Source organism: Heloderma suspectum, chromosome 2 (assembly GCF_057233095.1).
Source record: "Heloderma suspectum isolate Gila_16-S chromosome 2, 16-S_ref, whole genome shotgun sequence".
NCBI lineage: Eukaryota > Metazoa > Chordata > Lepidosauria > Squamata > Helodermatidae > Heloderma > Heloderma suspectum.
Genome location: NC_139459.1, coordinates 115003687 through 115029240, shown reverse-complemented (window position 1 = coordinate 115029240; position 25554 = coordinate 115003687). Strand labels below are relative to the sequence as shown.

The 25554-nt window shown below is 43.1% G+C and overlaps 1 protein-coding gene across 2 annotated transcripts in view; it reads left to right on the top strand.

Annotated features, from left to right (window-relative positions):
• SLC24A2 (solute carrier family 24 member 2) overlaps window positions 1–25554 on the top strand; it is a 131546-nt gene that overhangs the window by 44734 nt on the left and 61258 nt on the right. For both annotated transcript variants that reach the window (XM_084834580.1, XM_084834581.1), the window contains exon 3: window positions 25375–25404. In XM_084834580.1, the coding sequence (XP_084690706.1) occupies window positions 25375–25404 (30 nt within the window). The remainder of the gene's footprint in view (window positions 1–25374; window positions 25405–25554) is intronic.

Sequence of the window (25554 nt, the reverse complement as noted above, 5' to 3'; positions counted from 1 at the left end):
TGACCATATCCCACTGGTTCTCTCCATTCCACTAGTTTTCCATAATGCCCACTATGTCTAGCTTCTCCTTTAAAACCGTGCACTCCAACTCTCCCATTTTGGTTTGGAGGCTTCTAGCATTTGCATAGAAACACCTATACATGGTGTCCTTCCCTGGATGTCTCTGGCGTGTGCATCTTTTGCTATGGCACTTAGGCTTCTTTGATTGGCTATCATGTTCCACCATATACTCATGGCCTATTTCCTCCCCTTCTACATTTGGGCAATCAGAAACATTTTCACCCCTAGGGATGATTTAACCCAAACGGGATGTTTCCCAGCTCTGGTCAGCTTTCCCCCAGGATTTAGTTTAAAAGTTGCTCTGCTACACTTTTTATGTTTAGTGCCAACAGTCTGGTTCCATGGTGGAACAGGTAGCATTTCTAAGAAAGCCATCTTGGTGGTTCTGGATTTCAGCCTCCTACCTAGCAACCTAAATTTGGCTTCCAGGACCTCACAGCTACATTTCCCCACATTGTTGGTACCAACATGGACCACAACCACTGACTCTATCCCGGCGCTATCAACTAGTCTATCCGGACAGTGCATAATATCTGCAACCTTCGCACCAGTCAGGCAATATACACCCTACATACCCATCACAAACCCAGCTGCCTGTGTGTATAATGATCAAATTTCACGCTAACACAAGGTCCCCTTCCCCTGGATGCACATCCTCAGTGCAAGAGGATATTTGCTTCACTTCTGAGGAATGGGTCCCTTCTCAGTGATCATTTCCCTCTTACACAGAACGATGCCCTCCTTCCCCAAGATCCCCGTTCTCTGTGACCACAGAGGAGTTGTCACCCAGGGAGTGGAGACTGCTGTTAGGTCCCTGAAGGTCTCATCCACCAAGCTTTATGTCTCTCTAAGCTTCTCCAGGTCAGCAACCTTGGCTTCAAGGGAATGAACTTGTTCCCTGGTTGCCACTAGGAGCTCATTATACCAAGCACTCACACCCGACTACTGTCCAGCCGGTAGATAGTCATACATGTGGCACTCAGTGCAATACACTGGATAGCCCCAACACCACTGCTGGCTTTCTACCTTCACCACCACCACCATCACCACCACCACTACTACTACTACTACTACTACTTATTATTATTATTATTATTATTGGGTTTGTTTACCTGGAACATTTAGTTGTTACTAGGAGAAGGTGGGGAATTAATTTACAGTTATTTATTTACAGTTACCATGAGTAGGGAGGGAAGAGTCAACTGCCCTGGCTTCCTCGCCCTGTTTCTAAACTTGCACAGGTGCTTCACAACAATCCCCTATGGGTCCCTCCCCTCTTCAAACCCCACTCCTTGGCCTGGAGGCTAGGGGTCTTGGGGAGAAGGCAGTGAGAGAAATCCCCTTATCTCCAATCTGTGATCGGAGATAACAAGGGGATTTCCATGTGCGCTGCTTCCCCTCCCAAGGAGTCTAGAGAGGGATGGGCAGCTTGTGGCTCGCCAGATGCTTTGGCCTACAAATCCCATCAGCTGTAGCCAGCATAAAAAATGGTGAGGCATGATGGGAGTTTCAGGCCAAAACGTCTGGAAGGCCACAAGTTGCCTACCTCTGGTCAAGAATCTAGAGGGAGGTATCAGCAGGGTTGGGGAATTCTATGTTTTGCAGAAGCATGATAATAGCCACCATTTTGTAGCCACCATATTTGCATGTGGGACACCCATGTAAATCAACATTTGGTACATCAGGGTTGTATCATAGTCATGGGTTTTTCTTGTTGTTTTTTAAAGCATTTTTTTTCAAACAGTGAAAGGGGTTTGGCGATGTTCATACTTACGAAAATGGGAGTCTTGACAACTTGGGATGCTAGCTGAAAATGCATGGGTCTGTGTGTCTGAACCGTGGCACAAATCTAGAGTGTGGAGCACTTGTTGAATGATTATTTGTGAACTGGTGACTGATGATCAGGGTCTCCGACAGCTCCTTTATTTCCCTGTGATGGTGCTCCACTGGTGCTGAGAGGACTTCTGAAATGTGCCTCTGCTCTTCATCTGTGAGATAAGAGTGTTGTCTACTTCCACCACACTATCTCATTAGCTGCAGGTAGAGCTATGTCCTGGGAACATCTCCTTTGATTACATGGGCTCAGAGTGGAAGAAAGGGGAGTTGCCCCATTGGTTATCCTTTTCAGGGTGGACACTTAACCTTATCTCTCATACTACAAAATTTGTAGTATGAGCTGGGCGGGAACATGACAGATGTCCCTCTCCCTATTTTCTTGAGGCTGCTTGGATCAGCTCACTCTGGGTTGCTAGTTCTTGGTGGCATCCTCCCAGTGCTTCAGCATGGGGTATTGGCTCATTTTTCAGCTTGTATGTGGAATGAAACCCATTCTGTAACAAGGACTTAGATTTTCATACTGCAGAAGTAATGCTTTTGGGAGGGCAAATATTTCCTTAACAATAATTAAGCTGTGTTGTTTACCATTTTTCAATCCTGTTTTCTTCCATTATTTCCCTTCTATGCTGCTGCATTGGGATCATTGTTCCCTGATGGCATCTTTTTCTTTAATTAGTCACATGGGTAATTCCAGCCAATTGGAGATCATTTAGCGATCACCTCAAAGTGCTGCATAGCCAATGTCACTGAGGGCAAATGAAGCCAATAGACTGAGTGACAGGAATGGATCAGATACATGGGTGATACCAGCCAATCAAGGGTCGCATAATGGACTAGATGACATCACAATCCTGAATTGCTAGTCAGATTTGGCTACATGCTGTGTCACTGAGAGCAATAAAAAGCCAAAGTGAAGCATGGCTTCACTCTGAATAGGAGAACGCTTGCACTCCCTTTTGGCATTATCACCAAATACTTCCAAAAAGGGAAGGGAGGGTTTTCAGTGCTACCAAAAATGTTTTGCAAAAAGCATGCACACCCTTTCAGCCCAGCTCTGGCTTTAACTCAAATAACAGATATTACTTCAGTACCATGGAGAGCAGTGTGCAGTCGCAGAAATCACTGCCAAAGCAAAGGGCTGTCAAACATATTTAAAACAAAGAAGCTAGGACTGATGCATATGACTATTTTTATATACCAAAAGTATGGTTGCTGTACTCATTTTGGTCATTTGTGATGAAGCAGTCAGTGATTACCTATGAGCACAGATCACTGGCAAAAAAAAAACAGTATAGGATTCCCTCCATAACTAAGTTGGATATATACTGGACCGGTTTACTAGACCCACTTATTTTGGGTCTTGTAAAGTGAGTAACTGAAAACTGCTTTATGGGAAAGAAGCAATAAGATGAAATCCACCTTACTCCCTTCATCAAAATGAAGCTAATTCAAATGGTTGATAGAATTTACCCTCTGATGGAACATAGAATTGTTGTATGCTAGTTCTGAAAATGTAAACCAAGATGTTTACTGATTAACTTCATTTTCCTTGGAGATTTGCCAGTCAGAAATGCTATTTAGGTGATATATTTCTTGCACTTCGTCTTTATCACAAACTAGCACCATGCTTTGTCTGAAATTATCTTACATCACACATTTATTTTTGTAAATAACAAGAGAACTTTCTCAGTGTACTGAGAAACTCTATTCCCCTAGGCTTTATTCAGAAAAGAGATCCTTTAAATAGATCATTTTTGTGGCAGCAGTGAATATCCTTGTTTAACAAACTATTTCTGTAAGGCAATTAAGGTATTCCCATGTGATTTTATAAATATATTTTCATTGGAATGAGTGCTAATTATCTTTGTCTTAGCATGGCATGAAATTGATAATTCACTGCTCTAAATCAGATAGCAGACAGTGGAGGCCAGTGCCTTAAATATGATTGCATTACCTCGTGAAGATATTTGTCATCCTGTGATTAAGCATGAAGAATCAGAATTAAACTGTTTGGGAGACAGAGAAAAACAGTATTTTAAAAACATTGAAACTGACAAAGTAAATAATAACAACAACAACAATGCTTCCAAAGTGCTGAAACTGCTGCACATTTATTTCCCTGATAATCCTTACAGCAACCTTCAGAGGTGGGTCAGTATTTTTATTCCCACATGTATTGCCCTGGCCGTGGGCTGCTAAGGTTTGGAGGTGCCGAGATAATGATAAGCCAGATCCAGGTTTGCTTACAAGGAGACTTTATTGAGTACTTACAGCACACAGGCGTACCCAGTGGCTGGATCAGACAGCTTCTCTGAACACAGAGCCAAGGGGTAAAATGGGTTTTATACCATACATGTCAGCAGTGAGGCAGCATGACAGCAGCAAGAGTTAATTAGCATTCATCTGCAACTTTCCCAGCATAGACTAACAGTGCTTGTTCAGAAGGAAAACAATCAGAACTTTCCCAGCACAGACATCTGTAGCTTAGCATAAACATAGCCTCACTTCTCAGTCGCATTCTAGGCCCTGATAAGATTCAGAGCTCGTTAGCATGGAATGTGTTGAGGCGGTGATTTCAACCTTTGACTCATCTTACCAGCCAAGAGGCCCACTAGCAGAAGAATTGCAGCCCATGAATCAAAGCCAAGATGGATCTCTAGGCCCCTCTAAAACTACTGGTCACCTGGTTACAGGCCTGGGGCCATTACATTACATCACAGACTGAGGTGGAGAGCACTGAGGCTGAGAAATGTGGTTCACTAAGACCTGGTTTTCATGTAACAACAACCTATGGGTTGTTTAAGCCATGGGTTGTCAGAACTGAGTGTAAGTGAGCAAATGCGCTGACTCCTATATGCTTGCTGCTTCTGGTTTGTATCTGCTTTGCTAAACAACCCAGAAACATTTCAAAGCCAGCCTTCTGGGTTGTTGAGGGTTAAACAACCCAGAGTTTGAACCCAGAGTTTGTTGTTGGGTTAAAACTCTGTATTGTTTAACCTTCAGCAACCCAGGTTCAGATGTCACAACTAACAACCCAGAGATGGGGTGTTCCTGTGTTGTTTAGCAGAGTGGATGCAAAGCGGAAGTGGCAAGCAGGCAGGAGGCAGCACACCCACTCACCTGCCAATCCATGGGTTGTTTAACCTGTGATTTGGTGTGATGTGCGAACCAGGTCCAAGAGAGTTCATGTCTGAGGTGAGATTTGAATTGGTCATTTCAAGTTCAGAGTTACTCTTAACAGCACATCCCTATAAATGAGTTGGTAATGTTGGAATGACCTTTACCATAACTAAAACAAGCATTCTCTTTTTCCTAAGTAGTTTTCAGATTGTGTTTTTCACCCCAGTGCAATAATAGTACTGTCTTATGCCAATAATTTAACTCGTAATACAACTTCCAAGCAAGCCTCTTGATCCATCTACCACTTCTAAGAAGCTTGACATTCTAAGGGCCAAAACAGACATAACTGTGTCCATCAGCTACATCTTCTTTTTCACTTTTACTCTAAAGAAGGCATAGGGCCCCCAAGCCAGATCTTAAAAGTCCGCCTACCCCCAATGCTAGGGTTCTGATCTGGATTGGGGGACCAGTGCCTACTCCAGAGGGTTGTGTGATTTTTTTTAAGTCATAGCTGCTAGATACAGATTTAAAGTAATGCCTGTTTTGGTCCACTTGGCAATACAAATACACTATTTTTATTGGTTTAATTGGTTAGATTTTGAGAATATTTTACAGCACCATGAACTTCAGCTGATTAAGGCTATGGTTCTATACACACTTATCTGGGAGTAAGTCTTAATGAACTCTGTGGGACTTATTTCTGATTAAACCTGCATAGGATAGTGCTCTTTGGCTGCATTTCTATGCACATGTACCTAGGATTAAGGACCATTGAACCTGGTGGGACTTACTTCTGAGTAAGGAATGTTCTCTAAGACTGTTATCCTATACACACATACATGTGAGTAAGCTCTATTGGAAACAATGGGCTGACTTCTGAGTATGCATATGATTTCATTGTCAGACCATGGAATCATAGAATCATAGGGTTGGAAGGGGCCTACAAGGCCATCGAGTCCAACCCCCTGCTCAATGCAGGAATCCAAGTCAGAGCATCCCTGACAGATGGCTGTCCAGCCTCGTCTGGAATGCCTCCAGTGTGGGAGAGCTCACCACCTCCCTAGGTAATTGGTTCCATTGTCATATTGCTCTAACAGTCAGGAAGTTTTTCCTGATGTTCAGCCAGAATCTGGCTTCCTGTAACTTGAGCCCATGATTCCGTGTCCTGCACTCTGAGATGATCAAGAAGAGGCCCTGGCCTTCCTCTCTGTGATAACCTTTCAAGTACTTGAAGAGCACTATCATATCTCCCCTCAGTCTTCTCTTCTCAAGGCTAAATATGCCCAGTTCTTTCCGTCTCTCTTCATAGGGCTGTGTTTCCAGTCCCCTGATCATCTTTGTTGCCCTCCTCTGAACCCTCTCCAGTTTGTCTGCATCCTTTTTAAAATGTGGTGCCCAGAACTGGACACAGTACTCCAGATGAGGCCTAACCAGTGCCAAGTAGAGGTGAACTAGTACTTCCTGGGATTTGGAAGCTATGCTTCTGTTAATGCAGCCCAAAATAGCATTTGCCTTTTTTGCAGCCACATCACATTGTTGGCTCATATTCAGCTTGTGATCTACCACAATTCCAAGATCCTTCTCGTACTGGTACTGATCTGGTACTGATCACAAATTCCTGGGTTGGGCATGTGCTCAGAAGCACCCTGTTACTTATTTCCCTTATATATCCATCTGCCTGAGCCACTGTTTTGCATCTGGCTGTGGTTGGTAGATCTCAGGGTTCTAGTAAAAAAAACAAAGTACATCCTGTAAGCCTGATATCTGCCTCCCTTGTGTTACATGTTTGTGCTCTCTCTCTCTTTGGAAATTGCCTATCCTATGATTTAAATCCTTTTCAGCTAAAAACAAGATAAGGGATCATGTTTCCAATGGTGGGGAAGTAAAATATTAGTAGCTTGCCCAGCTTAAAAAAGAAAAGAAAAAAAAGGAATAGAATTTCTGTGCTCTTTACTGTCACAAGTGTGGGCTTGCTTGCTTGTTTATGGTGAAATCAGAGGGGAGGAAGTGCATAAAAGAGGAATAGACTCCAAATATGATTGGTGTATTCTATATATTGTATGATGAGGATGCTGTAAAAAGTGGTGCTCTGATAAACACAGCTGGTCTAATTCTTTTCATATTTTAGCAGCTGGGCTCAAAGAATATAATGCAATGTTACTGGTTCACAATGAGAGCATCATTGCTAAGAAACCCTGGTTTAGCACAAAACATTTAACTCTTGGATGCTTAAGCACATGCTTGAAGTTATGCATATGCTCTAAGAAGTTTCCTGAAAAGGGATAGAATGGTCCCTTTTTTCATTCAGCAATACATGTACACTCTGGCTTGATGATTCATTTAGGGAGCAATCCTAAAGATATAGACAGAGGGCTCCATCTGTCTATCCTAAGCCTGCCAGCAAGAGGATGGAGCCTTTACAGTCTCCTGTTCTTCCTATTATGATATTTACAGGTAGATAGGCCTCTGAGCTCATTTCACTTCCTTACCTTCAAGTGATCAGGGATGGACAACAAAGAGGCTTGTGGATCCAGCACATCCACACCTTTCCTCTCCTCTCCTCTCCTCTCCTCTCCTCTCCTCCCCGCCCACTGGGACACTTGCTTTCCCCCTCTTAAATCCTGTCCCAAGATAACTCTTGTGGCCTCGGAAGAGGAGCAGGGGATGGGAGGGGGCAAAAGAATCTACACTCTTATTTCTGTCCCTGAGGCTGTGGCTGTGTCTATGGCCTCGAGGGTGGGAATCCGCACCATCCTGTGGCTCCTCAGATATCATCTGAGAAGCCATAAGATTGCTCTGCTCAGCATTTTAAAGTGTATAAGTGTGGCAGAAAAAAATGGATGCTTGTACAGTTTCTGGCTCTAAATACTATGCCAGCATTAGTTTGGATTAGTATACTGGAGAAAGCAATCTCCTTTGCCTCTCTTATTCGAACAGCCAAGGCCAACACTCTTCTTGTTTATTTGTAGCCTGGTCCTATCCTTAGCTGCTGTTTGTTCTCCTGCTTGTGTTGCAACAGAAAAAACAAAATCCCTCAATCCTTGATGCCACACTTTGTCTGATCCAAATTTGTTTTGGGCATTAATTGGTCAGAGCCTTAGGATGGTGCTAAGAGAGCTTCCAGACAGAGGGCTCCTAGCGCAACCAAACAAAAGGAGTTGTGCTGCTATTCTCGCTTTTCTTCCTTTGTGGGTTTTCCAAGGTAAGAAAAAAGATGGAAGATACGGGAAAACATAGGAGGGTTACAAGTAGAAGACAATGTCATCGGGACCCCGCCCATCTAAAATTCTGTGAAGGAGGATTTCAGGGTTGGTATCCTACCCCTTTATAATTGAAATTATTTATGTTCTATAATCACTCAGTATTTTAACTGATCAGTGGGTTGGATTCAGGACCTCCCTTCCATAAGAGGAAGGGCTCTGTTCACAGAAGGTTCCCCACCCGATATTTAGGGATCTCCCTCTCCCACACACACCACAGTTTGCCCTATTTAGCAGGTTCTCCTGTGTAGCATTTTCAGGGCCTTTAAGGGCTGCTGTGGGAAAGAGAGGCCGAGGAATTCCACTTCCACCAGCACAGTTGATCCAGTGTAAATATGGATCCAACCCGTAAGGTGCAAAATGTAAGCATTTTTGCTAGACAAGATTCACGATGTACAACTAACATATGGGAGAGAGAGAGAGAGAAAGAGATACCCTAACAGAGAGGCACATGAAGCCAATACTATATAACAGAAAATTCCTTTTTATTGTAAGATAAATTTTCATCTAGAGAATTTATCCAAGAAGTCTGTATGAAGATATATTTTTAAAGGTCAAGCTATAGTAAAAGAATGAAAGCTATCCTATCCCAAACTTTTGAATGCTGAAAAGAGAACCAATAAAATATAACCAAAAAAGATGTTTGTGCAGAGCTTTTATTCTTTTTTTTAGCCAGAGAACTAATATTAAGAACTATTTCTGAAGCTAGGGAAATATTCGGAAGACCGTCAGAAAATAATGGTGGAATTGGAAACTTGTATTTATGCTTGGGGAGCCTTGGAGGATTGGATGAGGTCCCAAGGAGAGATCAGCTGGGACAGCACAGAAACTGCTGGCAGTTGGTCCCCTCTCAGAAAGTTGTGTCCCAGCTGTGCTACAGATCAAGAGAAATACATAGATGTGCAAAATTAATCTGATTTCATGCTAAATACCTACTTACCTTTCCATTTGTGTGTGGAGTAGCACAGCTGGTTTAGCTGGCCATAAAGCCAGCTTTAATCACTTTAGTAAGAGTGATTTGGACAGTCTAATGACCTTACATATCAACATGATTTATGTCTGGCTCCATACAAAATTCCTCTTTTAAAATTAGGATATTTCTACAGAAGGGCATGTTTGAAGATGCATCTGGGTGACAGGCATTTAGCCATGAGCTTAACCTAGCCATGAGTTCACTGGGTATCTTTCTTTCAGCTTCAGTATCATCTGTAATGATACTGGCATGCCCTACAGGGTTCTTGTAAGGTTGACTACAATAATATATGGGAATTGATTCAGGCCTATCCTCTGTTGATGTGGTTAGGCCACTGTGCTCTGAGGCTTCTTGGCTTTAATGTATTTCAAGATCTGTTACAGCACCTGCATTTTATAGTAGTGGTTAGTAGTGCTTTTACCAAGTTGGGGAAATGCTATGTAATATTTAGTATCGCATTCTTCTCGAATGTTGGATCATAACCTGTAAATGTTTAGAATGTAGTCCATAAAGGCAAGCTAAGCATAACTGTTTCAAAGTAAACATGTAGCTAATAGTGAATGAATTTTCCCTCTGAAGGTACAGTCAGTGGGTACAGATATGTAGCAGGTGGACTAGGGAAAAGAAATGTGCAGGGGGCATAAAACTACCTGGCAATACACCAGGGCCCACAAGTGGTCTTCACATCACAACAAAAGAACTACTGTTCCATGTTTAACTGGAATAACAACTACTATTTTGTCCTAAACTCATGATTAAGCAAGGATTAAGAATTTCCATTTTACTCATATGCATGTGGAATATTGCAGGCTGAAGAAATGAAAAATGTCAAACTCTGGTGCCCTTGGATTGCTACACATGCATTAAAAGGTGGGGGGAAATGCACAATTTTAATACCCCAGTTGTGGGTACATCAACATATTTAAAGGATTAATGTTAAATGATCTTAAGAGTGCATTAGGATAACTGGTTTACTGTGGCATGATCGCTTAAATACTTTGTGGCTGGGCGAGGTGGTCTATTCTGAGTGTCAGCAAGAAATTGCATTTACTCACTGGTAACAGCAAGCCTGTTTAAAGACATGTATGTCTAGGACTGTTGTAGCACTATCTTGCAATAGTGGTCTGGACTACTTTTCATTAACTTCTAAGGGTTTTATACACATGGTACCAAGCAATCATTTTTCATGCTGTCTTTAAACAACTGCAGTGAATGTTGCCTTTGTTGGAGGGTAAATGCTGAATATGTGGAGTACAATTCAAAGTATTAGTTTTGACCTATAAATTCCTAAACTAATCAAGTTCTGTAGACTTTAGAGATCAATACTCTGTGTGTGTGTGTGTGTGTGCGTGTGTGCGCGCACGTGTGAACAACTGGACATATTTCAAAAGTGATGCAGGATATAGATATATGTATCCTTTTCCAACCTAATGCTAAATAAACTGGAATAGTTGAATTGTTAGATGTGTATGTAAAAAGTATGCTTATAGCAGAGAATATTTTAACAACTTGATTTTGCTAAGTTCTATTTTTTTTAAGATTCTTTAGAAAGAACTCAATTTTATATGCTTTCCACTAAATTGACTTCATGTAGCAGGGAAATGAAGAAAATAGCAGTTATATAGGCTGCTAGTCTGCTGTTAACCTCTACAGAAAGGTGCCATTTCTGTTCCTAGTTTCTCTTTGTAACTTCAGGGATCATTATAGATATTTCACTGTTCATGTTATATTTTGCCATGGAAACAGACTGTCTCTGTTTGCTTCTAGCTGCAAAAATGACTAAATATTATTGTTTGATTCAATGGCAATGCAATTATTATTTTCACCTTTGGATGTAATTAGAATAATTTTGCTAGGGCTGGAAGAGGAGAGTAACAGCGCTAATATGGTAGAAGGCTTTATATAGTTGACTATAGGGACTGCATTCACTGAACAAATTAACTTATAGATGCATATTTCAAGTCAAATATTTGTAGGACTATATAATGTATATTATATTGTTACAGGTATATGGAATGGCTTTTTAACTGAGTAAGATTCAGTACATGCAGTCTTATACCGTTTACTACTGTGCAGTGTTCTCCAACCTGGTGCCCTTCAGATGTGTGACTGCAACTCCCATGATTCCAGTCAGCCATGCTGGCTGGGAATGACGGTAGTTGTAGCCCAGTATGTCTAGAGGGCTCCATACAAAATTCTTACTGTTTGATGATTGAGGTTAGGCCAGTACCAGGACAAAGGAGAGGGAATAGGAATGTGATGTCATTATTCTTTTTAGAAAAATTATAAACCCTAAATGTAATATATAATAAATAAACCCTCTACATGCCTCCAGAGCAAATTTGGTTGGGGGGTGGGAATGGAGGGCAGCAGTTCAGAGGAAAGGAGGGGGAACTCCTCTTTCATGAATGGAAGTCCATTCCTGTGATGATGGATTTCACCCATATATATTTTTCTAAATCCCTCTGCATTTATTCCAAATAATAAGCCATAAATCCACAAGCTTTGTAACCCCAAATGATTATATATTAGTAAAGACCACTCACATTCTACTAGCTTAGATATGTTCCTGGCTGCCATTGGCAATTCCACCTTCCTCCAGTCAGAAGATGCTTCAAGTGGATGAAACAGAAACTTCAGCACCCTTCCATTTCACCACATGAGTGGCTTGGCTCACTGTATGATGGAGCGATGGCCACAGTTGAGGCAGGTTTCTTGCAACCAGTTCTGAGAGAGAGAGAGAGAGAGAGAGAGAGAGAGAGAGAGAGAGAGATTAAATATCCAGTTATCAGTGTGTCTTGGAATATATGTATATCAAATTTCAACTATCAACGTTTTTGTAGACATATCAGGGATTAGAAAGAAATCTTTATTTGGTTCATTGGTCATGAATATGCAGTGGGCTTTATATCACACTGTTACATTATTTCCATCCTCTGCATGTGAGAGAGGGAGGGGAGAGAGAGAGAGAGAGAGAATGAGAGTATGTACAGATTAGCCTGGAATGGCTTGAGGCCAGAGAAGAAGGTAAAGAGACAATTTTCTTTTTATGTTTGGAAGCTCACAGTCTGATAGATAAAGTGCCAGAAATAATTAGACGAGACAATGCTGCAGTTCCCAGTAGGAGTGAAACACTTTATCTATAATGAAGAACTTGCTGTTCAGGCTTTGTGCTCCTTCATTCCAATTAACTGGCAAACAAGCTACCATTATAGTGCATTCCCATGGCAATAGCATTGCGAAGGAAAGTTGTCTTTCTGAATGCATGTCACAGGGAGATAATATGAGTTAGTACTACATTAGACAGTGCTAAACATTGTGTTCAACAAGTCAGTTTGTAACCCTTGCAAAATAATTTGTTTTTATTGATGGTTTATCTAGCCTTTGCTTTCGGACAATACTTTTTGTGCGTGACTGTATCTTGGTTTTTATTTTACTTTCCATATCTTTGTCTAGAAAATTATTTGCCTGGAAACTTAATCCTAAATCTATTTATCTTGAACTATTTGTCCTTACTGATTTTCAGTGGGTTTACTTCCAAGTAAAGATGCTCATGATCTCATACTTGCACCATAAGCAAATATGTTGGATGTTCTTTATAATCAGTGGTGTTGCTTTCAAGGATATCTGTTATAACATTGGGAGCTTAGGACCAGGGTTGTTGCTCAGTCGTTAAGTAGTGTCCGACTCTTCGTGACCCCATGGACCATAGCACGCCAGGCCTTCCTGTCCTCCACTCTCTCCCGGAGTGTGCTCAAGTTCATATTCATTGCATCGGTGATGCTATCTAGCCATCTCATCCTCTGCCGTCCCTTTCTCCTTTTGCCTTCAATCTTTCCCAGCATCAGGGTCTTTTCCAGTGACATTTCTCTTCGCATTAGGTGGCCAAAATATTTGAGCTTCAGCTTCAGTATCTGCCCTTCCAATGAGCGCTCAGGGTTGATTTCCTTTAGGATGGACTGATTTGACCTCCTTGCAGTCCAGGGGACTCGTAAGAGTCTTCTCCAGCACCACAGTTCGAAAGCATCAATTCTTCGGTGCTCAGCCTTCCTTATAGTCCAGCTCTCACAGCCATACGTTACTACTGGGAAAACCATAGCTTTGATTATGCGGACCTTTGTCAGCAAGGTGATGTCTCTGCTTCTTACTATGCAGTCTAGGTTTGCCATAGATTTCCTCCCAAGGAGCAAGCGTCTTTTAATTTCATGGCTACAGTCACTGTCTGCGGTGATCTTGGAGCCCAAGAAAATAAAATCTGTCACTGCTTCCATTTCTTTCCTTTCTATATGCCAGGAAGTGATGGGGCCAGATGCCATGATCTTAGTTTTTTTAATGTTGAGTTTCAAACCAGCTTTTGCACTCTCCACTTTCACCCTCAACAAGAGGCTCTTTAGATCCTCTTCACTTTCTGCCATTAGGGTGCTATCATCTGCGTATCTGAGGTTGTTGATAATTCTCCTGGCAATCTTAATTCCGACCTGTGATTCATCCAACCCGGCGTTTCTCATGATGTACTCTGCATATAAGTTAAATAAGCAGGGCGACAATATACAGCCTTGTCGTACTCCTTTCCCAATTTTGAACCAATCGGTTGTTCCATGTCTGGTTCTTACTGTTGCTTCTTGACCCTCATACAAGTTTCTCAGGAGACAGGTAAGGTGGTCTGGTACTCCCATCACTTTAAGAATTTGCCACAGTTTGTTGTGATCCACATAATCAAAGGCTTTAGCGTAGTCAATGAAGCAGAAATAGACATTTTTCTGGAATTCTCTTGTTTTCTCCATGATGCAGCGAATGTTGGCGATTTGATCTCTAGTTTCTCTGCCTCTTCGGAACCCAGCTTGTACTTCCGGTAGTTCTCGGTTCACATACTGCTGAAACCTAGCTTGTAGGCTTTTGAGCATAACCTTGCTGGCATGTGAAATGAGCGCAATTGTACGGCAGTTTGAACACTCTTTGGCATTGCCCTTCTTTGGAATTGGAATGTAAACTGACCTTTTCCAGTCTTGTGACTACTGTTGAGTGTTCCAAATTTGTTGGCATATTGAGTGCAGCACTTTAACAGCATCATCTTTTAGGATTTTAAATAGCTCAGCTGGAATACTGTCATTTCCGCTAGCTTTGTTGTTAGTAATGCTTCCTAAGGCCCTCTTGCCTTCACTCTCTAGGATGTCCGGCTCAAGTTCAGTGACCGCACTATCATGGCTGTCAGGGACATTAAGATCTTTCCTGTATAGTTCTTCTGTGTATTCTTTCCACCTCTTCTTAATCTCATCTGCTTCTGTTAGGTCCCTGCCTTCTTTGTCCTTTATCATGCCCATCTTTGCACAAAATGTTCCCTTGATATCTCCAATTTTCTTGAAAAGATCTCTAGTCTTTCCCATTCTGTTGTTTTCCTCGATTTCTTTGCATTGTTCATGTCAGAAGGCCTTCTTGTCTCTCCTTGCTATTCTCTGGAACTCTGCATTCAGTTGGATATATCTTCCCCTTTCTCCCTTGCTTTTCGCTTCCCTTCTTTCCTCAGCCTCATCAGACAGCCACTTGGCTTTCTTGCATTTCTTTTTCTTTGGGATGGATTTCGTTGCTGCCTCCTGAACAATGTTACGGACCTCCGTCCATAGTTCCTCAGGCACTCTATCAGGTCTAATCCCTTAAATCTATTCCTCACCTCCACTGTATATTCATAAGGGATATGAATAGTTTAGTGGTTTTCCCTACGTTCTTCAATTTAAGCCGAAATTTTGCAAGAAGAAGCTCATGATCTGAGCCGCAGTCAGCTCCAGGTCTTGTTTTTACTGACTGTATAGAGCTTCTCCATCTTTGACTGCAAAGTACATAATCAATCTGATTTCGATATTGACCATCTGGTGATGTCCATGTGTTCCAGTATTCTTGCCAAGAAAACCCCATGGAACGTATTACTAGGGCCAGGGTACCAATCCACATTTTAACTCCATTTTGTTTTCCTTTTAGGAAGGGAAATACAGCAGTTTATCATTATGAGTTTGAGGTTTCTGTAATTCTCTGATTTGATTTCCCCATCGCACTCCCTTCATAAGACTTGAATGTCAGAGATTTTGAAAAAACAAACAAACCTAAAATGTAATGTTTCCAGTTTGTCAGCATATGCATATTTAAGACTATTTGTCGATGAAGTTGTAGTTGCAATTGACTGATGTTTGCCAGTTCAATCATCAGAACACATTCACTTGGATCAAGGGTGAGGAATTTTTTCAGCCCAAGGGCCAAATTGGTTCAAGGCAAGTACTTTTGGGATCACATGACAGCAGTGGGCAGGACAATACCTCAAAGTGGGTGGGGCTACCCTATTGCTGGCCTGTGGCCCCAACGTGATTGGCCAGACCTGTTAATTCAAACATACTTTTATGTAACTCATGTACATACAATCTCTCTCTGTCTCTCTCTCTCTCTCTCTCTCTCTTTCTCTCACACACACACACACACACGTACGTTACCCTTCCCTTACTGCAATCAGGCTTTTAAAAAGCCTCCATTGATGATTGCAGCAGGAGAGAGATAACTTTTTGTGAGGGGGGTCACAATGTTCATGAAGGTAGTGTTAGCCCTTCCCTTCCTAGCAGAGGCACCCCCCAAAGTGCCATGCTTTAATAAGGCTTTCAAAAGCCTCCACCAGCACTACTGGAGGCTTTTAAAAAGCTCATTGCAGCATGAGAGGGACAAGTGGAAACCCTTCATCTCCAGTCACTGAGGGCACAGAGATATGGGCATCAGGGCAGCTGGAAGGCTAGATGGGGTCTCTTGTTGACCAGAGATTTCCCATTCCCTGACTTGGATACTATCAGGCTATAGTCTGATTAAGGGCGCAATCCTATGCATGTTTAGACAGAAAAAAGTCCTACAACTCCCAGCATTCCCCAGTTAACATGGCTGGCTGAGGATTGCTGGGAGTTGTAGGGCTTTTTGCAGTCTAAACATGTATAGGATTGCGCCCTAAGTCCCATTGTCTCCATTGATACAGTAATAGTAAAGCTCTGTTGTAAAAGGGGAAGGGGCTCAGTGGTTGTGTGTATTATGCAAGAAAAGTGTGCCAGATCAAGAGAAGAAAGGGGAAGAGTTTTTGCTGAAACATTTCCACAACATGGTTTATGTACATAAAAATATGAGTCAGATATCTCCATTAACCATAATATTGCTCTTTCAAGAACTGTCTATTTAAAGAATCAGCCAGTGAGATTAAGAAGAATAACAACACAGTCCTTTCTAGTATCATAGTTTTGTAGTACATCCAAACATAGATCTAAAAAGCATTCCTTATAGTCACTATCATTTGTTCTATACTTATAGAAAACTCAGTGGCCTGTTTCACATGTAATGAGAAGCCACCATGGATAAATTTTCTTGTGGGTTATTTTTGTCAATGCAGCTGCCATTTTTAATATTCGAGCTGTGGCAGGGTTACACCATAGCTTGTTACGTGCAAACCTGGTGAAGGTAGGTTGTTGGGGTGGGTGATAAGCCAGCCAGAATCCATGCCCTGCTTTAGAGTTGCTAACAAGCCTAACAAGCCCCCTCGCCAGGTTTGTGCATAACGACAAACTACAGCTCAAATGTTCAAAATGGCGGCTGCCATGATGAGAAGCCCTGCGGGGAAATTCACCCATGGTGACTTCTCGTTACGTGAGAACCCGCCCAGTGACCTGAATCTATGGCACCCGCTGTGGCTTAAATAAGCCTTGGTGGACTGTGATGCATGCCAGCAGCCATTGTGAATATTCAGGCCAAGGTGGGCAGTCACCATGGCTTATTGTGATGCGTGAATCCAGGCAGGGTGGCTTGTTGCCATGTTTAACAACCCACCCCCAAATCCTACTGGTTGCCACCAATCGTGCGAACCAGGTCATTCTCTGACTGCAGTAATTTAATAAAAACGTTATTAATAAAAAATTTATTCAGTTGTATCATACTTTGGAAATCTGGTAACAAATTGAAAAGTGGGCCACAATATCTTAAATATACCTGGACCGGTGAACAAGGCTGTAGGCTGTTTTTGTTTGTACCCCTAAATCATATATCTCCCTCTGTGAGCAGTATACTCAATGTACTTGGCATACTCCCTTGTTCATAAAAAAATAGTTTCTAGAAACACTGCATTAATAGTTTAAGCAGTGAATTGAAATAATCAAAGCATGGATGAAACCCAGGAACTCTAAAACAAGAGCAGCATTTCTGGTGATAATTCGGTCTTCCAAACTGCAGATTAGATTGTGAAGAAAATTGCCTGCGCTTAGATAGCAGAAGATTTTATTTATTCATTTCATTTCGTTTCGTTTCTATACTGCCCAATAGCCGAAGCTCTCTGGGCGGTTCACAAAAATTAAAACCAAACAGCATACAATAAAGCAATTTAAAATATATAGAACATTAAAACCACACTATAACAATACAACCACAATAAAACCTAGCAGCAGTGCAGGAGTTTAAAATACAGATTTAAAACAGCAAAGCTAAAAGTTTAGAAAGCTAAAATGCCTGGGAAAATAAAAAGGTCTTCACCTGGCGCCGAAAGGAATACAATGTAGGTGCCAGGCGAACCTCACTAAGGAGCTCATTCCACAGCCGGGGTGCCACAGCAGAAAAAGCCCTCCTCCTAGTAGCCACCCCCCTCACTTCCTTTGGCAGGGGCTCATGGAGAAGGGCCGCTGACGATGATCTTAAGGTCCGGGCAGGCACATATGGGAGGAGGCGATCCTTCAGGTAACCTGGCCCCAAGCCATTAAGGGCTTTAAATGTTAATACCAGCACTTTGAATCAGGCCTGGAAATGGACTGGCAGCCAGTGCAGCGGAAATGGACTGGTCACAGGCCAGTCCCTATTAACAATCTTGCTGCCCTATTTTGGACCAGCTGAAGTTTCCGGACCGTTTTCAAAGGCAGCCCCACGTATAACGCATTGCAGTAATCCAGACGAGAAGTTATCAGAGCATGGATAACTATAGCTAGGCTATCTCTGTCCAGATAAGGGCATAGTTGGTATACCAGCCTGACCTGATAAAAAGTGCTCTGTGCCACTGAGTTCACCTGTGCCTCAAGTGACAGTTCTGGATCCAAGCGCATCCCCAAACTACGAACGTGATCCTTTAGGGGGAGTGCATCCCCCTCCAGAACAGGTTGAATATCAGAACAGGTTGAACCACCCACTAACAGTACCTCCGTCTTGTCTGGATTGAGTTTCAGTTTATTGGCCCTCATCCAGTCCATTACCATGTCCAGGCACTGATTCAGAACAACTACTGCCTCACCTGGTTTTGATGAGAAAGAGAGGTAGAGATGGGTGTCATCTGTATATTGATGGCACCTCAGCCCACACCTCCGGATAACCTCCCCCAGCGGTTTCATGCAGATGTTAAACAGCATAGGGGATAAAATAGAGCCCTGTGGAGCCCCATGGCACAATTGCCATGGCACAGAGCAGTAATCCCCCAGCACCACCTTCTGGAATCGGCCATCCAAGTAGGAGTGGAACCACTGTAGTGCAGTGCCTCCAACTCCCAACCCAGCAACCTATCCAGAAGGATACCATGGTCGATGGTATCGAAAGCCACTGAGAGGTCCAGGAGAATCAACAGGGTCGCACTCCCCCTGTCCCTCTCCCGGCAGAGGTCATCCCACAGAGCAACCAAGGCAGTTTCCGTTCCAAAACCAGGCCTGAATCCCGATTGAAATGGATCTAGATAATCCGTTTCATTCAAGAGTGCCTGGAGGTGCCCTACAACCACCCGCTCAAGCACCTTGCCCAGGAAGGGGATGTTGGCCACTGGCCTATAATTGTTAACATCCTCTGGGTCCAGGTTAGGCTTTTTCAGGAGTGGTCTAATTACTGCCTCTTTTAAAGCGGCAGGCACCACTCCCTCTCTCAAGGAGGAATTTACAACCTCCTGGACCCAGCCAGGCATCCCCTCCTTGTTTGATTTAAGAATCTATGAAGGGCAAGAGTCAAGCACACAAGTGGTTGATCGGACTGGGCCAAGCACCTTGTCCGCATCCTCAGGCCTTAGTAACTGAAACTCATCCAATAAAACTGGACCAGACGGTGCTTTGAACACCTCTACCAATGGAACTGCATTAATCGTGGTGTCCAATTCATGACAAATCTGAGCAACTTTATCTTCAAAGTGCCTTGCAAACTTATCACAGTGTGCCGCCGAGGGTTCCACCGTCTCTCTCCCTGGCCCAGAATGTAACAGGCCACGAACCACTCGGAAAACCTCCGCTGGACGACACTGGGAAGATGCAATGCTGGAGGAAAAGAACTGTCTCTTTGCCACCCTCACCGCCACAGAGTAGGCTCGATAGTGGGCTCTTACCTGTGTTCGGTCAGACTCAGCACGAGTTTTCCTCCACCTGTGTTCTAGACGTCTCCCCTCTTGCTTCATTGCCCTCAGCTCAGGTGTATACCAAGGAGCTGGCTGGGCTCTGCTCAGAGGGAGAGGGTGCTTGGGCGCGATCGTGTCAACCGCCCAAGTCATCTCTGCATTCCACAGTGCAACCTGGGCTTCGACAGGGGCACCAGCCATACCAGCAGGAAAATCCCCCAGAGCCCTCTGGAATCCATCAGAATCCATTAATCTCCGGGGGCGGACCCTTTTAATAGGTGCCCCACCCTTGCAGAGGGGGAAGGCTGCCAGGACTCTAAACCTCAGCAGGAAGTGATGTGACCATGACAAAGGGACAGATGTTAATTCCTTCACTTTCAGATCACCATCCTCCTGCCCAGTCGAGAAAACCAGATCAAGTGTGTGTCCTTTTATATGCGTTGGGCCGATGACATGTTGGGACAGCCCCATGGTTGTTATGGCAGCCATGAAGTCCTGTGCTGCCCCGGATACAGTGGCCTCGGCATGGAAGTTGAGATCTCCCAGGACCATCATCCTAGGGGTCCTCAACACCAAGTCCTAGACCACCTCCGTCAGCTCAGGCAGGGAGTCTGATGGGCAGCGGGGTGGGCGGTACACCAACAGAATCCCTATCTGTCCCGGGTACCCAACACAAGGTACAAACACTCAAGATCTACACTCGAATGAGAAGGAAGCCTGGAGAGGGAGATTGAATTCCTATAGACCATGGCAACCTACCCTCCCTGACCCTCAAGTCGGTGTTGGTGCTGCACTGAGTACCCAGGAGGGCACAGCCGGGAATGAGTGACCCCTCCCAGTTCCCCCACCCAGGTCTCAGTAACACATACCATGTCAGCCCCCTCATCCATAATCAAATCATGGATGAGGGAGATTTTATTTTGGACTGACCTGGCATTCAGCAGCAGCACCACCAGACCCGAGGGCAGACCGGTAAGGCTGCCAGGAACCATCAGGTTGGGGGAAGAACCAGAAGAGGGGACAGCTGTAAGGTGTCTAGCCCCTCTTCTCCTCAGCTGGCCTGTTAATCCCCCTATGCCATACCTCCCCCTGCCCATGACCACAATTATAGTGGCACCTCCCCAACCCCCTGAGTTGCTCAATAGTCCTCCTAGGCACATATTAAAATGTTAGGATATAAAATGTACAACAGTGTAAAAGAATATAAAAGATAAAAGAGAACAGCAGCTAAGAAGGAGCAGATAAAATCCACGTTTGCCCCTTTCTCCCTGGTCTTTAAAGCTGCTGCCCTCTGCTGCTGCTATTTGCTGTTGGTATCTGTGGCTGCTGGTGTCTGTGGAGAGGCAGGTGGGTGGGTCTTCAGGTGCTGTTCTGTGCGATGCTAAGTGCGCAGCCTCTGGCAGCCCCGCCTTAAGTACCTGTTTGGCGGGGGCAGAAGCAGGCTCAGGATCCACCTGGTGCAGCTGGCTGGTCCTCATTCCCACAGGCTCCCCACAGCTGGTACAGCTGGCTGGTCCTCCTTCCCACAGGCTGGCCCTCCTTCCCACAGGAAAATATACCTTTTCCACTTAAAAACAAAACAAAACTGTCCTTTGGCAATCAGTACAAGGTGGAGAGAGGGAGGAGTTTAGATGGGATTTTAAGTTAATTAGTATTAGTGGGTACATATGTGCACATGCAGCTGCTTTATGTTGAGTAGAACAGTTGGCCCATCCAGTCCACTATGGTTTAATCTGACTGACTGGTGGCTCTCTGGGGTCTCAGACAAGGTCTTTCCTAGCTTTGCTACCTAGGAGTTTACTGAAGGTCAGCAGAGGTGGGTTAGGATGGGACAGAGGAGCCTGTACACTGGCAGAAAGGAACTCCATTAGTGGGGCTGCCCAGTAGTCCCTGGAAAGCCCTGTGGGTATAGGAGTACTGCTGGAGGTCTTTCCAATGGCAATGGAGGGCAGATGGGGAGGCATTGGATCTGACAGATCAAATGCCCACTTGCTTCCCCGATGAGGCCCAGTAAGTACACCAGCCTATGAATTAATGCCATAGTTAATTCAAAATCTTGAAAATATTTTAAGTAAGTAATATTTTAACACCCCTCCTGCCCTAGCTGGCACAATCCATCACTTCACTCCCCAGCATGACCCACTTAGGATTGCTCTGGGAATTAGCTTGAGTCCATGGGCATGAAAACATGCACTCTACTGCTGAACTATGGGACCACTCATAGTTTATATATTTTAGTTCCCCTCTCCCCCACCATGACTTTAAAAAAAAAATTCAACCCACTCTGAACCATGGCACATCTTACAAAGATGTCATGTTATCTTGACCTGCAACCTTCCTCCTGACTGCTTTTGTTGCTAATTGTTGCTAATCTACAAGACAAGTAAAGTGAGTATGAACTATCTTCTGTCAGTTGTTCTCTTTTGTAGCCTGAGAACTGAGGATTCTCTTGAGAACTTTTATCATGTGTATTATATTCACATAGTCTTCTCAGTGTACAGAAGTGGTTTACAATGTTTTGTTTCATGAAAACATAACAGTTTGGGTTGTTCTTGCCTTCTCTAATATTATGTGGCCTGGATCATCTTCACTGCTTGCATGAAAATTTCCTTGAATGGCTCAGGCACTTCTGTTGAAAGAAGATGTTGTTTTCTCTTTGATTGTTAATAAGATGGAGCTCTACCCCACAAGAGATCCCATGGGCAAACAGAGCCACTTGAAGTCTCCAGATTCCATAGAAAAGTTACCACCTATTATCTCACCAGATCAGTCTCTAGTTGGCAGTTGTTAGGCAAGGCTACAAGTGCAGTCTTTGTGCCATATGAGCTAAGATTGAGAAAGCCGCAGGTATTGAGTATATGCATGTGTCCAAGAATGGAGGTAGAACACCTGTGCACACAGCTCCTAAATGGGGTTGCACTCGGATTTGCTCAAACAATACTGACTGGATTAGGTGTTTATCTCTCCCACAAATGTATACACACAGCAGACTTGAGCTCTATTGTGTGCGTAAACATGTGTGTGCATGTGCTGGTGCGCACACCTACTAATGGATATCATAGGTTGGATCCAGGATCTGCCTTCCATAAGAGGAAGGGGCCTTCCGCAAGAGGAAGGGCTCCACTTGTGGAAAGTACTTCCATCTGCTTTGGGGGGATCCTCCCTCCTCACCTAACCACAGATCATCCCATCAGCAGGGTCACCTGACTCTCTGTGTAGCATTTTCAGGGGGCTGATTCAGCAGGAAGGAGTGGGTGGGCAAGTCCACTTCAGCCAGTGTAGTTGATCCAGTTTAAATCTGACTCCAGCCCCCTATTTCTGTACACAGCTTGCATTCTTTGGATTGTGGCAATGATCTGAGTTAAATTCTATAGATCAGAAAGCTTTTTAAAACACATAACACCATTTTATTGTTTCACACTGGAAGACATCAGATGCTACTGAATGATGTGTTTAGAACTATATATGATACCCCTTAGAAGTGAGTTTTCCTGGCCAGCGAAACAGAATTTGGTTCTCTCTCTCTCATAGACACAGGAAGCCTTTTCTAACATAATCTTTGTGTCATACCGACAATCCTAGCTAGGGACTTCTTATGAGATAATACATTAAGTTCCTGTTCACTTTTTATTTACTATGGGAAGGAAATGGACTGCTTCATTGTCATGTTTACCCTCAAAATATTTGTCCTCTGCTAACCCTTATGACTGAACTTAATAATGGGTCAGATGTTTTCAGATATTTACTCTTGATCCGTGTCAAAAAGCTGAGGTGATTAACTTACCCTGGGGATTGCATTGTTACAGTAAAATGCTGTTTGTTGATCTGAAGTGGGAAATAGAGTAATTAAGCATTATTGTAAAAGAAAATAGCACAGGTGTAGTTTTTGTGTGGGTGTTGGTTTTGTGCAGTTTATATTTTTTGAGAGTCATTATAATTGTTACTTACTTGGTCCCAGAAAAGGAGTGAGAATCAAGGCAGACAAAGTAATGTCTTTTATTAGATTAGTATGTGTGGGGCAGTGTGACAAACAGCCATTTGTCTGGCATGATGTATGCAGTCTTTTCTTTCTGTTCCAGATTTGGCAGATAAAGTTAATGGACTTTGCATTTTGCATTTGCATCTGATGGCAAGTTCAGCATGCCCAAATTCCAACTCTTGATATTCCAACCCCTGATTTGAAAACAAGCCCAAATCCCTGCAGTTTTCCATGTCAATATTTAGCTCACACTGAGGAGGTTTATGGTAGTATGCAAAATTACAGGTTCTGTTTCTAGAGAACAAGATGCCATGAGCCAGGAATTAGTGTGACTATATGAATAGCCCCTACAAGCAGGGTAGTCATGTACACCAAGCCTTTGAGTATAACAGTCATTGCCAGAGTACTCCCAGGTTTGGTAAAAGAAAAATACAACTTTTTACCAAAGCATTTACACAGCCAGATATAATTTCAGGGTTCTTTACCTATGGATATGTTGTTATGGCATTACATGATGGTCATCCATTAAATTTGGCAAAAAACAAAGGTAGCCATATTGGCCATAATAAAATTTCAACATCCATATAGTACAATACCTTTATTAGGCCAAGATCACAAAAAGTTCAAGCTTTCAAGATTTCCAGATCTCTTCATCAGGCAAGATGCTACAAAAAAGCATGTGTAGGAGGATAAGGAGGTGGAAAAGGGCTGTCTAGATCTTGTAGTCAGTATGTGTACATGGTCAGAGTGTTAAGGGGATAATGAAGGAGCAGAGGTTGCAGCCCTTCAGATTAGGCTCTGTCAGATGATATGATGGTTTCAGTGCCTCTGGGATCACTGAGTAAAGAAAATTTCAGACAATGGTAGATCCTACACTTTTGAAAATATAAAATCTATCTTTTAACTCAAATCTGTCAACATCCAGGGCAAATCAGGCAGGTTACTGGGTTGGTGGAAAACAGAAGTAGAGATCAACTAGGCAGTGTTTACATTAGCAAAGCTGGATATAAATTTAGATGCTGTGCTAGGTAAAAGAGGGTCAATAGAAACCAAACAGGGTAGTTTTACCTAGTAATTGGAAGAGATGACACCCCACCCCCGAGAATAGTGCCAGCTTGGATACAGAAGATCCATCATCTTCCATTGTTATTCGCAGCACAGCAGCCCAAGAAACTGAACTGTTTGCTCATGTGGATGTTGGTTTTCTTGCTATACATTAGCCTCTAAGGGCCAAAGTAAATTATTTATGTAAATAGGAACCTTGGGGAAGCCAGAGCAGCCTCAGGATGGTGGGGCATAGGGAGGAGTATCTGAAGGTATTTACATTTCAAGGGAAACTCCCATTGGCTCTTAATATCAATGATATCTGTTTATAGAATATCAGCCTCGTTTTTCAAAATGTCAAGACAACCATCATAAGCCATCACACTCATAGCATCCCTACTCTGAAGGCCTTAATTTTTCATGGCCTTACTTAAATAAGGGCACAATCCTATGCATGTTTAGACAGAAAAAAAGTCCTAAAACTCCCAGCATTCCAGTATGGCTGGCTGGGGGAATGCTGGGAATTGTAGGACTTTTCTGTCTCAGCATGCATAGGATTGCAACTTAAATGCCTCAGATATAGTCTAGAGTTCCATGACATTCAGATATGGTTTCTCTTTAGAGAATGTACGCTAGCATCTTTCTGTATTTGCCATCTTTGTTTTTAATGTTTATTTCTCAAAATGTTTGCATGCTTCATCACCCATTTTATGTTTTGTTTTTGTCTCTCCCCCCCCCCCCCATGCAGTCTAATTCCGGGGAAGACCAGACGTTGACGGTAGGCAGCAGCTAGTATCTTTTATATCTAGACATCTTGTTTATAAAAGGTGTAGGTGAAAATTTTTGCAACCAGTGTATGTATATGTGTGTGTGTTGTGTAAATATAATTGCAAATACATGAATTCTAGTGCTAAAATCAATGCCAGGA